General features: G+C 43.6%; 1 protein-coding gene across 1 annotated transcript in view; it reads left to right on the top strand.

Moving 5' to 3' along the window:
• HYKK (hydroxylysine kinase) overlaps window positions 1-12,181 on the top strand; it is a 27,975-nt gene extending 15,794 nt beyond the window's left edge. Inside the window, exons 4-5 of the mRNA XM_017519359.2 lie at window positions 4,887-5,070; window positions 10,683-12,181. Coding sequence (XP_017374848.1) covers window positions 4,887-5,070; window positions 10,683-11,143 — 645 coding nt within the window. The 3' untranslated portion in view covers window positions 11,144-12,181. The remainder of the gene's footprint in view (window positions 1-4,886; window positions 5,071-10,682) is intronic.
• Window positions 12,182-12,187: the final 6 nt, after the last annotated feature.

The raw sequence follows: 12,187 nt of genomic DNA, 5'->3' as shown, positions 1-12,187 counted from the left end.
ACCTGTAATCCCAGCTACTCAGGAGGCTGAGGCAGGAGAATCGCTTGAACCTGGGAGACGGAGGTTGCAATGAGCTGAGATCATGCCATTGTACTCCAGCCTGGATAACAGAGTGACATTCCACCTCAAAAAAAAAACAAAAAAAAACCAGAGGTAAGGCTCCAAAGCCAGGTGGAGTGGCTCACACCTGTAATCTCAACAGTTTGAGAGGTTGAAGGGGTGGATCACTTGAGGCCAGGAGTTCAAGACTAGCCTGCCCAACATGATGAAACCCCGTCTCTACTGAAAATACTAAAAAATTAACTGGGCATGGTGACACATGCCTGAGATTTCAGCTACTTGGGAGGCTGAGGCATGAGAATCACTTAAACCCGGGTGGCAGAGGTTGCAGTGAGCTATTATGCATCTGCACTCCAGCCTGGGCAACAGACTTAGACTCTGAGGGAGAGGACTGCAAGGGAGCAGGAGTGCTATCCTCAAAAATGTGGAGGACTAATCCAGTTCCAGATGGCCCCAGAGGTCACAGCTGGAACCAGTGGCATGGATACTATTAGAGAGGCAGAGGCAGATTTTAACTCCACAAAAGGAAAAACACAAAGCCATCTCCATGAGGGTAAAAAGTACCTCCCATGGGAAGTGTGTTAGTCCATTCTCGAATTGCTATAAAGAAATACCTGGGGGGGGAAAAAAAAGCAATACCTGAGACTGGGTAATTTATAAAGAAAACAGGTTTAATTGGCTTATGGTTCTGCAGGCTATACAGGTAGCATAGTGACTTCTGCTTCTGAGGAGGCTTCAGGAAGCTTCCAATCATGGCGGAAGGCAAAGTGGGAGCAGGTGTCTTACACGGCAGGGGCAGGAGCAAGAGAGAGCAAGGTGGGTGTGCCGCACACTTTTAAACAACAGATTTCATGAGAACACACTCACTGTCACGAGAGCAGCCTCAGGAGGATGGGGCTAAACCATTCATGAGACACCATCCCCATGAGCCAATCACCTCCTACCAGGCCCCACCTCCAATACTGGGGATTCCAGTTTGGCATGAGATTTGGTGGGGACACAGAGCCAAACCATATCATTCCACCCTTGGCCTCCCAAATGTTGTGTCCTCCTCACCATGCAAAATACAATCATCCTTTCTCAATAGTCCCTCCAAATTTTAACTCATTCTAACATTAACTCAAAAGCCCACAGTCCAAAATCTCATCTGAGACAAGGCAAGTCCCTTCTGCCTATGAGCCTATAAAATCAAAAACAAGTTGCTTACTTCTAAGATAAAATGGAGTATAGGCATTAGGTATACACTCCTATTCCAAAAGGGAAAAATCAGCCAAAAGGAAGGGACTGCAGGCCTCATGCAAGTCCAGAACCCAGCAGGGCAGTCATTAAATCTTAAAGCTCCAAAATAATCTCCTTTGACTCCGTGTCCCACATCCAAGGCACACTGATGCAAGGGGTGGGCTCCCAAGGCCTAGGGCAGGCCCAACCCTGTTGCCTTGCAAGGTTCAGCCCCTGTGGCTGCTCTCAAGGGCTGGTATTGAGTGGCTGTGGCTTTTCCAGGAGAAGGGTGCAAATTTAGTGCATCTACCGTTCTGAGGACTAGAGGATGATGGCCCTCTTCTCACAACTTCACTAGGCCGTGCCCCAGTGGGGACTCTGCGTAGGGGCTCCAAGCCCACATTTCTCCTCTGCACTGTTCCAGTAGAAGTTCTCCATGAGGGCTCCACCCTTACAGCAGGTTTCTGCTTGAGCATCCGGGCTTTCTGTACATCCTCTGAAATCTAGGCAGAGGCTCCTAAGCCTCAGCTTTTAAACTCTGTGCACCCACAGGCTTAACACCACGTGGAAGTCACCAAGGCTTCTAAGCTTGCGCTTTCTGAAGAAGTGGTCCAAGCTGTACTTGTACCATAACCCTTCGATCCATGGCTGGAGGTGGCACAACTGAAATGCGGGGAGCAATATTCCAAGGTTGTGTAGGGCAGCAGAGCCCTGGGCCTGGCCCATAAAACCATCCTGTCCTCCTAGCCCTCCAGGACATAAGTCTCTGAAAGGACTTTAAGACCTTTTCCCCATTGTCTTGGCTATTAGCACTTGGCTCCTTTTTACTTATGCAAATTTCTGCAGCCTTCTTGAGGTCAGGAGTTCGAGATCAGCCTGGCCAATGTGGTAAAACCCATCTCTACTAAAATTACAAAAATTAGCCAGGCGTGGTGGCAGGTGCCTATAATCCCAGCTACTCGGGAGGCTGAGGCAGGAATATCACTTGAACCTGGGAGGCAGAGGTTGCAGTGAGCCAAGATCGTACCACTGCACTCCAGCCTGGGCAACAGAGAGAGACTGTATCGCAAAAAACAAAACAAAACAAAAAACCCAGATCTCAGAAGAACTCACTCCCTATCACAAGAACAGCACAAGAAGAGAGTGCTAAGCCATTCATAAGAAACCACCCCTATGATGCAATCACCTCTCACCAGGCCCCACCTCTGATACTGGGGCTTACAGTTCAACATGAGATTTGGTGGGGACACATACCCAAACCATATCAGCAAGTATTTAAACAGGATACATGACCGTTTAGCAAGAAAATGCTACTGTTAAGAGAAGCGTCAGGGGAAGGTTCTCAAACTCCTGGTCATAATAATGAGTACTGAAATCCATTTAGAGGAACTTTTAAAATAAATAGAATATATTTATTTATTTTATTATTTATTTATTGAGACAGAATCTCACTGTGTCACCCAGGCTGCAGTGCAGCGGCGCAATGTCTGCTCACTGCAGCCTCTGCCTCCCAGGTTCAAGCGATTCTTCTGCCTCAGGCTCCCAAGTAGCTGGGCGTACAGGCACCCACCATCATGCCCAGCTAATTTTGTGTATTATTAGTAGAGATGGGGTTTCACCATGTTGGCCAGTCTGGTCTCGAACTCCTGACCTCAAATGATCCACCCACCTCAGCCTCCCAAAGTGCTGGGATTACAGGCGTGAGCCACCGTGCCCAGCCAGAATATAATTTTAAAAACATCAGAATATGTCACATGTAATAGTCTAAGGATTGTTTACTGGGACTTTTTTCTTTATATGTGTGTGTGCCCGTATACTGGGGTTATGATGTAAAATATAATTCTTACTGCAAGTCATGGTCAAAAAAGTTTGAAACATATTTCACTGGATGAGCATCAAGGCACCTTCCAGCACCCACTCTGTGAAGGAGGTCCGAACTGTGAGTCAGATCTAAGTCCTCCCTCAGCCTTGTAATAACAAGTCGTTATCCCTCTGCGAACCTCAGTTTCCCCATTCATGCAATGATAGTGAAAATTATTTACAACTTTAGATAGAGTGGTCAAACTCTAAAGGCCTTCTAATTCCAGAATTTTGTGTTCTAAGAACATCCTTTAATTCAGCAAATACTGCTCGAGCAGGGCTTTCAATGTACCAGGCACTGTTCTAGGTGTGGGGATACAGGAGTGAACAAAACAGACAAAAAGCAGCACTATCCCTCATGGAGCTTATATTCTAATGAGAGTAGACAGTAAAATAAGTTGAACTATGACAAATATTAGCAAAACATTACCATAGCAAAAGTGATAAGAAGAAAAACTGGCCAGGCATGGTGGCTCACGCCTGTAATCCCAGCACTTTGGGAGGCCGAGGCGGGTGGATCACGAGGTCAAGAGATCGAGACCATCCTGCTCAACATGGTGAAACCCCGTCTCTACTAAAAATACAAAAATTAGCTGGGCATGGTGGTGTATGCTTGTAGTCTCAGCTACTTGGGAGGCTGAGGCAGGAGAGTTGCTTGAACTCAGGAGGCGGAGGTTGCGGTGAGCCGAGATGGCGCCATTGCACTCCAGCCTGGGTAACAAGAGCGAAACTCCGTCTCAAAAAAAAAGAAGAAGAAAAACTCAGCAGAGACAACAGGTACAAAATCTCGGAGAGAGAGAGGGATGAAATTCTAGATGGTGGTCAGGACATTCTCACAGAGAAGGTGTTTTTTGAGTAAAGAGCTGGCAAAAATGAGGGTATTAACCATGTGGATGTCTGGCCAAGGGCATCCCCAAAAAAGGAAACAGCAAAAGGAAAAGGCTGTGAGGTGGGAACATGCCTGGCATGTTCCTAGAACAGCAGGGAGGCCAGGGTAGTTGGAGTAGGGGGGCAAAGGCAGTAGAAGATGAAGTCAGAGAGGTAACAAGGGGCATGGGTGAGAACAGAGTTCTTTAGAGCTGCCTCCCATTTCTTTTGTAAGCTGTGGGCAATAATGCCTATCTTCACATAATTATGAGGATCAAGTGAGCTGGGAATGTGCTCCCAAAACTGAGAGATCCTGCGCAGCTATGAAGGGCTTACTATTTTGTGAATTAAAGTAAATGGGCAAGTCAATGACCATGAGAGAATGCCAGCTCTCTCTCTCAGAGACTCCCTGGCCAGTGTAGAGCAAGTCTTCTTCTGAAACAGCAGATCTCTTGTGATAGTGAGTTCTACAGGATCTGGTTGATTAAAAATGCGCAGCACTGGCTGGGTGCAGTGTCTCACGCCTATAATCCCAGCACTTTGGAAGGCCCAGCCGGGTGGATCGCCTGAAGTCAGAAGATAGAGGCCAGCCTGGCCAACATGGTGAAACCCTATTTCTACTAAAAATACACAAAAAAGTTATCCGGGCATAGTGATGCATGCCTGCGATCCCAGCTACTCAGGAGGCTGAGGCAGGAGAATCACTTGAACCCAGGAGGTGGAGGTTGTGGTGAGCCAAGATCACACCACTGCACTCCAGCCTGGGCAACGAGCAAGACTCCATCTCAAAAATAAAAATAAAATAAATGTGCAGTACCTCTCACCTCTCTCAGCAGTGGTTGCTCTGTCAAGAGACTAAGAATATCTTGCTTTAAATTTAGAAATTCCATCACCCAAAGCTAAGTAGTCTTCATCGGGAGAACTTCATCTGGAATCTGAAAAATGTTCCTCTTCTGGAGAAATACCTGTATGCCCTGGGCCAGAATCGAAACCGAGAGATTGTTGAGCAGGTCATTCATCTGTTCAAGGAGGAAGTAATGAGCAAATTAAGTCATTTTCGAGAATGTGAGTAATTCTCCCAATTAAATATTTTTCTTGATATTTAAATTGTTAAATTTCACATCATCAGAAAATTATAGAGGTGCAGTTTAGCTTTATCAAATCTTAAAATTTTGCCATATTTGCTCCTATTGCTTTTTAAAGAATAATATTTTTACTTTCCTCAAAATTGCTACATTGAAGCCTCCTCTAAACTTTACATGAGTCTACCTCTCTTCTTCCCATGAAATCTGCAAGCTACCTATGTATGATTTATAAATTAGGTATAGTAGAGGTTTGTGTTTTTCAAACCTTCTATCAATGGTATCACACTGTGTATTATTCTGCAACCTGCTTTTTTATTCAACATGTTTTGCAGATTTTAGTTTATTAGGTTAACTATTAAATAGTATTCCATAGTATGAATATGCCATAATTTATTAGCATGTACTACAATTTTTTTGTCTATTCTCGTTAATGGAATTTTAGGTTGCTTCCCATTTCTTTGCTACATAAATGATGCTGCAGTGAATACTCTAGTACAAGGGTCCCCAAACCCCAGGAACTGGGCCACACAGCAGGAGGTGAGCAGATGGCAAGCTTTACCGCCCGAGTTCAGCCTCCTGTCACGTCAGCAGCAGCATTAGATTTTCATGGGAGCACAAACCCTACTGTGACCAGCACATGCAAGGGATCTCAGTGAGAATCTAATGCCTGATGATCTGAGGTAGAATAGTTTTATCCCAAAACCATCCTTCCCCCGTCTCCTGTTCATGGAAAATTGTCTTCCATGAAACCAGTCCCTGGTGTCAAAAAGGTTGGGAACCGCTGCTCTAGCATATATCTCCCTGTGTATACAGACAAGGGTTTCTCTAGGGTATACATCTAGATATAACCAGCCTTTTCATCCAGCATTAAGTACTGGTCAAAGGCAGGGAGCTGGCTGGGCACAGTGGTTCATGCCTATAATCCCAGCACTTTGGGAGGCCAAGGCGGATGGATCACTTGAGGTCAGGAGTTTGAGACCAGCCTGGCCAATGTGATGAAACCTCATCTCTATTAAAAATACAAAAACTAGCTGGACAGGGTGGCGCATGCCTGTAATCTCAGCTACTTGGGAGGCTGAGACAGAAGAATCCCTTGAACCTTGGAGGTGGAGGTTACAGTGAGCCGAGATTGTGCCACTGCACTCCAGCCTGGGCAACAGAGCAAAATCCGTGTGAAAAAAAAAAAAAGGGCAAGGAATTGAAGGGCATTTCTAGCAAGGCCTAAGATAGGCCTCAGTATTTACTTACTTTGTGTAAACACAATGTAAGGTGTAGTGTGAAAAGAGGTGATTTTTTTCCCCTTCAAACCTGTTTTTCCCCCAGTCTTCTTTATCTCATTAAAATGGTATCCACCATTCACCTAATTAATCTAGACAAAAAGTTAGGAGTCATCAGGCTCCACTTTGTTCATTCTCTCACATCACAAATCCAATCAAATTCTATCCATTCTTACTTCATAGGAGATCCTATGATCTGGATGATTGCAGCGGCCGTGTAACTCCCTGTTCCTACTCTGCCTCTCTACAGTATATATTCACTTGTCTTCCGTTTTTTGTTNTTTTTTTTTTTTTTATCTCAATACTACTTTTGTAAGTTCTTCATGTCATTGCATATGGCTAGAGTTGGTTAACTTTTACTTTAATTTCTTTCTTTTTAATAAAGACGGGGTTTCACCATGTTGGTCAGGCTGGTCTTGAACTCCCGACCTCAGGTGATCTGCCCGTCTTGGCTGCCAAAGTGCTTGGATTACAGGCGTGAGCCATTACGCCCGGCCTAGTTGGTTAACTTTTATAACTTTAAAATATTGTATTCACAAATATATCACATATTATTCTACTCTTAAAAGATACTTGGGTTGTTTCTTATTTGGGGCTATTAAGAACAGTGGTGCCATGAACATGCTTGAGTGTCCGTACACACGTTCATTAGTCTTTGAGTGTTTACCTCGGGGTAAGATTGCTAGGTCATAGCACATGTCCATATTCAGCTTCACTGGATAATACCAACATTTTCAAAAGTGGTTCTGTGAATTTATACTATAGCTAGCAGAGGGTAAAAGTTTTTATTGTTCTACACCCTGGTGTTGTCAAACTTCTAAAATTTTCTCAATCTGATTTGTACATACTAGTTTATTATTACAACATGGTTTTAAAATACATCTCCCTAGCTGGGCACGGTGGCTCATGCCTGTATTCCCAGCACTTTGGAAGGCTGAGGCAGGCAGATCAGCTGAGATCAGGAGTTCAAGACCAGCCTGACCAACGTGGTGAAACTCGTCTCTACTAAAAATACAAAAATTAGCCGGGCATGGTGGCTAACGCCTGTAATACCAGCTACTCAGGAGGCTGAGGCAGGAGAATCGCTTGAACCCAGGATGCAGAGGTTGCAGTGAGCCGAGATCCTGCCATTGCACTCCAGCCTGAGCAACAAGAGCGAAACTTCGTCTTAAAAAAAAATACATTTCCCTATTTACTGGCCATTTGACATATATTCTTGAGGAGTGCCAAATCAAGTCTTTGGCCTGTTTTTCTACTGAAATTATTTTTTTCTCATTGATTTGTAGAAGTGCTAAATATATTCTGGATATGAGTCCTTTGCTAGTTATATGTGTTACAAACATTCTGTCCCATTCTGTGGCTTATCTTTTCATGGTATGGTATCTTTGGATGCATAATTTTAAATGTTTTTTTTTCTTTTTGGGGCAAAGTCTTGCTCTGTCACCCAGGCTGGAGTGCAGTGGTGCGATCACAGCTCACTGCTGCAGCCTCCACCTCCTGGGCCCAAGCGATCCTCCCATCTCAGCCTCCCAAGCAGCTGGGACTACCGCCATGCACCATCACACATGGCGAATATTTTTATTTTTGTAGAGACAGCGTCTCTCTATGTTGTTCAGACTGCTCTCAAACTCCTGGGCTCAAGCAATCCTGCTGCCTTGGCTTCCCAAAGCACTGAGATTACATGAGTAACCACACCAAGCCCCTGTTATTTTTTACAGCTTTATTAAGATGTAATTCACACACCATGAAATTCACCCTCCCTCCCTCCCTCTCTCTCTCTCCTCTCTCTCTTTCTTTGTTTCACTGGAGTCTCACTCTGTCACCCCGGCTGGAGTGCAGTGGTGCAATCTCTGCTCACTGCAACCTTTCCTTCCTGGGTTCAAATGATTCTGCTGCCTCAGCCACCCGAGTAGCTGTGACCACAGGCGTGTGCCACCATGCCTGGCTACTTTTTTTGTACTATTACTCATGGGTATTTAGAAGCATAAATCCTGTTCCCCAAAATATGATGAACTTTTTTGGTTATATTTTATTGTTGATTTCTACTGTAATTACATTGTGATCAGAGAATGTACTTGCTGTCCAGTAGGATTTTCTTCAGTGAAGGAAATGTTCAGTACCTGCATTGTTCAATTCAATAGCTCCTATGTGGCTATGAGCATTTGAAATGTGGCTAGTGCTACTATGGAATAGGACTTTCAATTTTATTTAATCTTACTAATTTTTTTTTTCTTTTTGTAGCTGACTACAGGCATGCATCTCTATGCCCAGCAAATGTTTTATGTTTTTGTAGAGATGGCGTCTCACTATGTTGCCCAGGCTTGTCTCAAACTCCTGGCTGCAAGCGATCTTCCCACATCAGCCTCTGAAAGTGCTGGGATTACAGGCACAAGCCAATGCATTCAGCTTGAATCCTTTTTTTTTTTTCTTTTTTTTTAAAGACAGAGTTTCACTCTGTTGCCCGGGCTGGAGTGCAGTGGCATGATCTCCGCTCACTGCAACCTCCGCCTCCCGGGTTCAAGTGATTCCTATGCCTCAGCCTCCCTAGTAGCTGGGATTATAGGCATGAGCCACTGTGCCCAGCCAAATTTTGCCTTATATATTTTTGAATCAATTGTATAATATATCCTAATTTCAGAAATACGTAGCTTAACATCTATGATGTACAATAATATTGTTTATATGTGCCACTTACTCTGCTACATTGCTTAAGCATGATTTACACACTCCTAAATCATGTAGAAGTCAGCCTTATATTTAAAAGTTAAAATTAGATATCTTATATCGTGTGTGACTCAGGACTTCACTGCTCATGGATACTTACATCTCCTACTAATCCTGAGTTGGTGGCTTAAATCAGTGCTTCTTAGACTATCTATGATAAAAGATAAGTGTAGGGTTTTCCCCCCAACCCATTACAGTCTGGCATATGGTCCTGCTGTGCATGATTAGCTTACAGTTTGTGTCACATGCAGCTAACCACAGGAGTTTGACAAAAGTTGAACTCCTGTATGCTTCGTTCAATGAGACAAGGCCACTGATCACACTCTTGGATGTCATATCACCGTAAAATTTTCTAAACACCCTTCGCTCTGTTCTTATGTCATGCAGATTAGTAATATTTTGTAGAGCAGCACCGGCCACAGACGCCAGCAGTCAGTACTTTGTGTAGTACTGACTTAAAATATTACCACTTATTTCAATAACTAAAAAACAGGAAATTTAGAATTACCATGTTGTCAGGAAGTTTTGTTTAAAATCCTAGGTGAGGCCAGTCACGGCGGCTCAGGCCTGTAATCCCAGCACTTTGGGAGCCTGAGGTGGGTAGATCATTTGAGGTCAGGAGTTCAAGACCAGCCTGGCCAACATGGTGAAACTCTGTCTCTACTAAAAATACAAAAATCAGCTGGGTGTGGTGGGTACCCGCCTGTAATCCAGCTACTCAGGAAGCTGAGGCAGGGGAATTGCTTGAACCCAGGGGACGGAGGTTGCAGTGAGCCAAGGCTGTGCCACAGTACTCCAGCTGGGCAACAGAGTGAGACTCTGTATCAAAAAAATAAAAATTAAAAAAATAAAACAGCCGGGCACGGTGGCTCACGCCTGTAATCCCAGCACTTTGGGAGGCCGAGGCGGGTGGATCACGAGGTCAAGAGATCGAGACCATCCTGGTCAACATGGTGAAACTCCGTCTCTACTAAAACTACAAAAAATTAGCTGGGCATGGTGGCGCGTGCCTGTAATCCCAGCTACTCAGGAGGCTGAGGCAGGAGAATTGCCTGAACCCAGGAGGCGGAGGTTGCGGTAAGCTGAGATGGCGCCATTGCACTCCAGCCTGGGTAACAAGAGCGAAACTCTGTCTCAAAAAAAATAAAAATAAAAATAAATAAATAAAATAAAATAAAATAAAATCCTAGATGAAAATAAAGGCAAATCTGGTCCATTCTAGGACTCTTTGCTTCTTCTAATAATATGAATATGTTTCTATTCTTTTTAAACATTTCTGGATGTGAGCAGTTCTTTTCCCTTTCCTCTTCTAATAGCCAAAATCAGGTATTTGCAGTGACTGCAGTCTACATCTTCTGGCCTTCTACTGATGAGAAGCAAAACCAAAACAATCCCAAATTAACTGCTTTTTTTCTTTTCAGAGGAAATTATTTTATTTCAAGAAAAATTGGGCCTGGCCCTTTATCTCTGACTGCCCTTTATCTCTGACTGCTTATCATATCATCTGAATGTTTTTGCCTGTGAAAGAGAAGTGGAAAGGGAATGAACTGGGATAGTCAATAACTGTTTTTACATGGTTTTCTACTTTCAGGTATCAATCACGGAGATCTCAATGACCACAATATTTTAACGGAGTCCTGCAAGTCAGCCTCTGGAGATGCTGAATATCAGGTGTCTGGGATTTTAGACTTCGATGACATGAGCTACGGCTACTATGTGTTTGAAGTGGCAATTACCATCATGTACATGATGATTGAAAGCAAGAGTCCTATACAAGTAGGAGGTCACGTCCTTGCAGGGTTTGAAAGCGTCACCCCACTGACAGCTGTAGAGAGGAGTGCTTTGTTTTTACTTGTATGCAGTCGTTTTTGCCAGTCGCTTGTCATGGCCGCACACTCTTGCCAGCTACACCCAGAGAACAAAGACTATCTCATGGTTACTGCAAAAACTGGCTGGAAACACTTACAGCAAATGTTTGACATGGGTCAGAAGGCTGTAGAAGCAATCTGGTTTGAAACTGCCAAATCCTATGAATCTGGGATCTCCATGTGACTGAGATCTCCATGTGACTAAAAGTTCACTCGAACTCAGGTCATTAAAATAGGACCAAATCAAATGTTAGGAAGGATTTTGCTGCATAGTTAAAAATCAGTTGATGGAATGGATCAGTTCTGACTAAGGCGCATGAAATCCCTAAGATCTTCAAGCAATCTAATGACGGTTTTTTAAAACTCACCAAAGTACCACGAGCAAGCATATTTTTCTGAGAGTCTCACTTGCCGTGTCTATAAAACATGTAATAATGATACCATTTTGAATCAGATTATCTTGCAAGATCTGCTCCGGCCCTGAGATTAATGACTTTTTTAAACTTTAAAAATGATATATATTTGTAGATAGATCTAGTGACATATTTTAAATATCCGGACATAACATACTGATCTAACTAACATACTGCCAGTTCTATGAAACCTCCTCTCATCTCTCCTTTCTCTGGAATCCCAGTGCACTGTGTCTTTTTCACGGCCCATCACTTTGTGTAATGGATCGTGGTTGTGCAGTCATCTCGCCTGAGAGCTGTTTGAGGGCAGAGACCACGTAAAACTTCCTTTTGTCTCCTCATCCCTTCTTATCACACCTGTTACTATAGTGCCTTTCCCACAGAGAGCTCTTTAAAAATATCTGAAAATAAATGTGTGCTAGAAGAAAGGATGGAGAAGGCACACACTAAGATGCTGTAGGAGAAAGCACAGACAGCATTCTTAGAGACAATTTTTAACTTGTTTCAGAGGGTAGTTGAAAGTGGAACTCCAGAGGTAGGTGCCAGAAGACCCTGGAACGGCAAGGAAGCAAATAATGACATCCAGGCAAGGCCACTAACCCCTGAGCTACCTAAATATAATGGTTACTTTCAGACTGATACTAGGAACCTCCTTAAGCATAGATTTTTAAATTCTCTGTTATTTGCTTATTTTTGTATGACTGTGAAGTAGATTGGGTAGACTGAAGCTCACTGTATACTTGGCTCAAGTTATTTCACTGTGTTTCCTTCACTGATTTCTCTTCATGTCTCCTTTAGCATGATTTAGTAAATGG

This window comes from Cebus imitator, unplaced genomic scaffold, assembly GCF_001604975.1.
Source record: "Cebus imitator isolate Cc_AM_T3 unplaced genomic scaffold, Cebus_imitator-1.0 Scaffold737, whole genome shotgun sequence".
NCBI lineage: Eukaryota > Metazoa > Chordata > Mammalia > Primates > Cebidae > Cebus > Cebus imitator.
The sequence above is the reverse complement of the archived record's forward strand: the minus strand, read 5'-3'. Positions and strand labels throughout refer to the sequence as shown.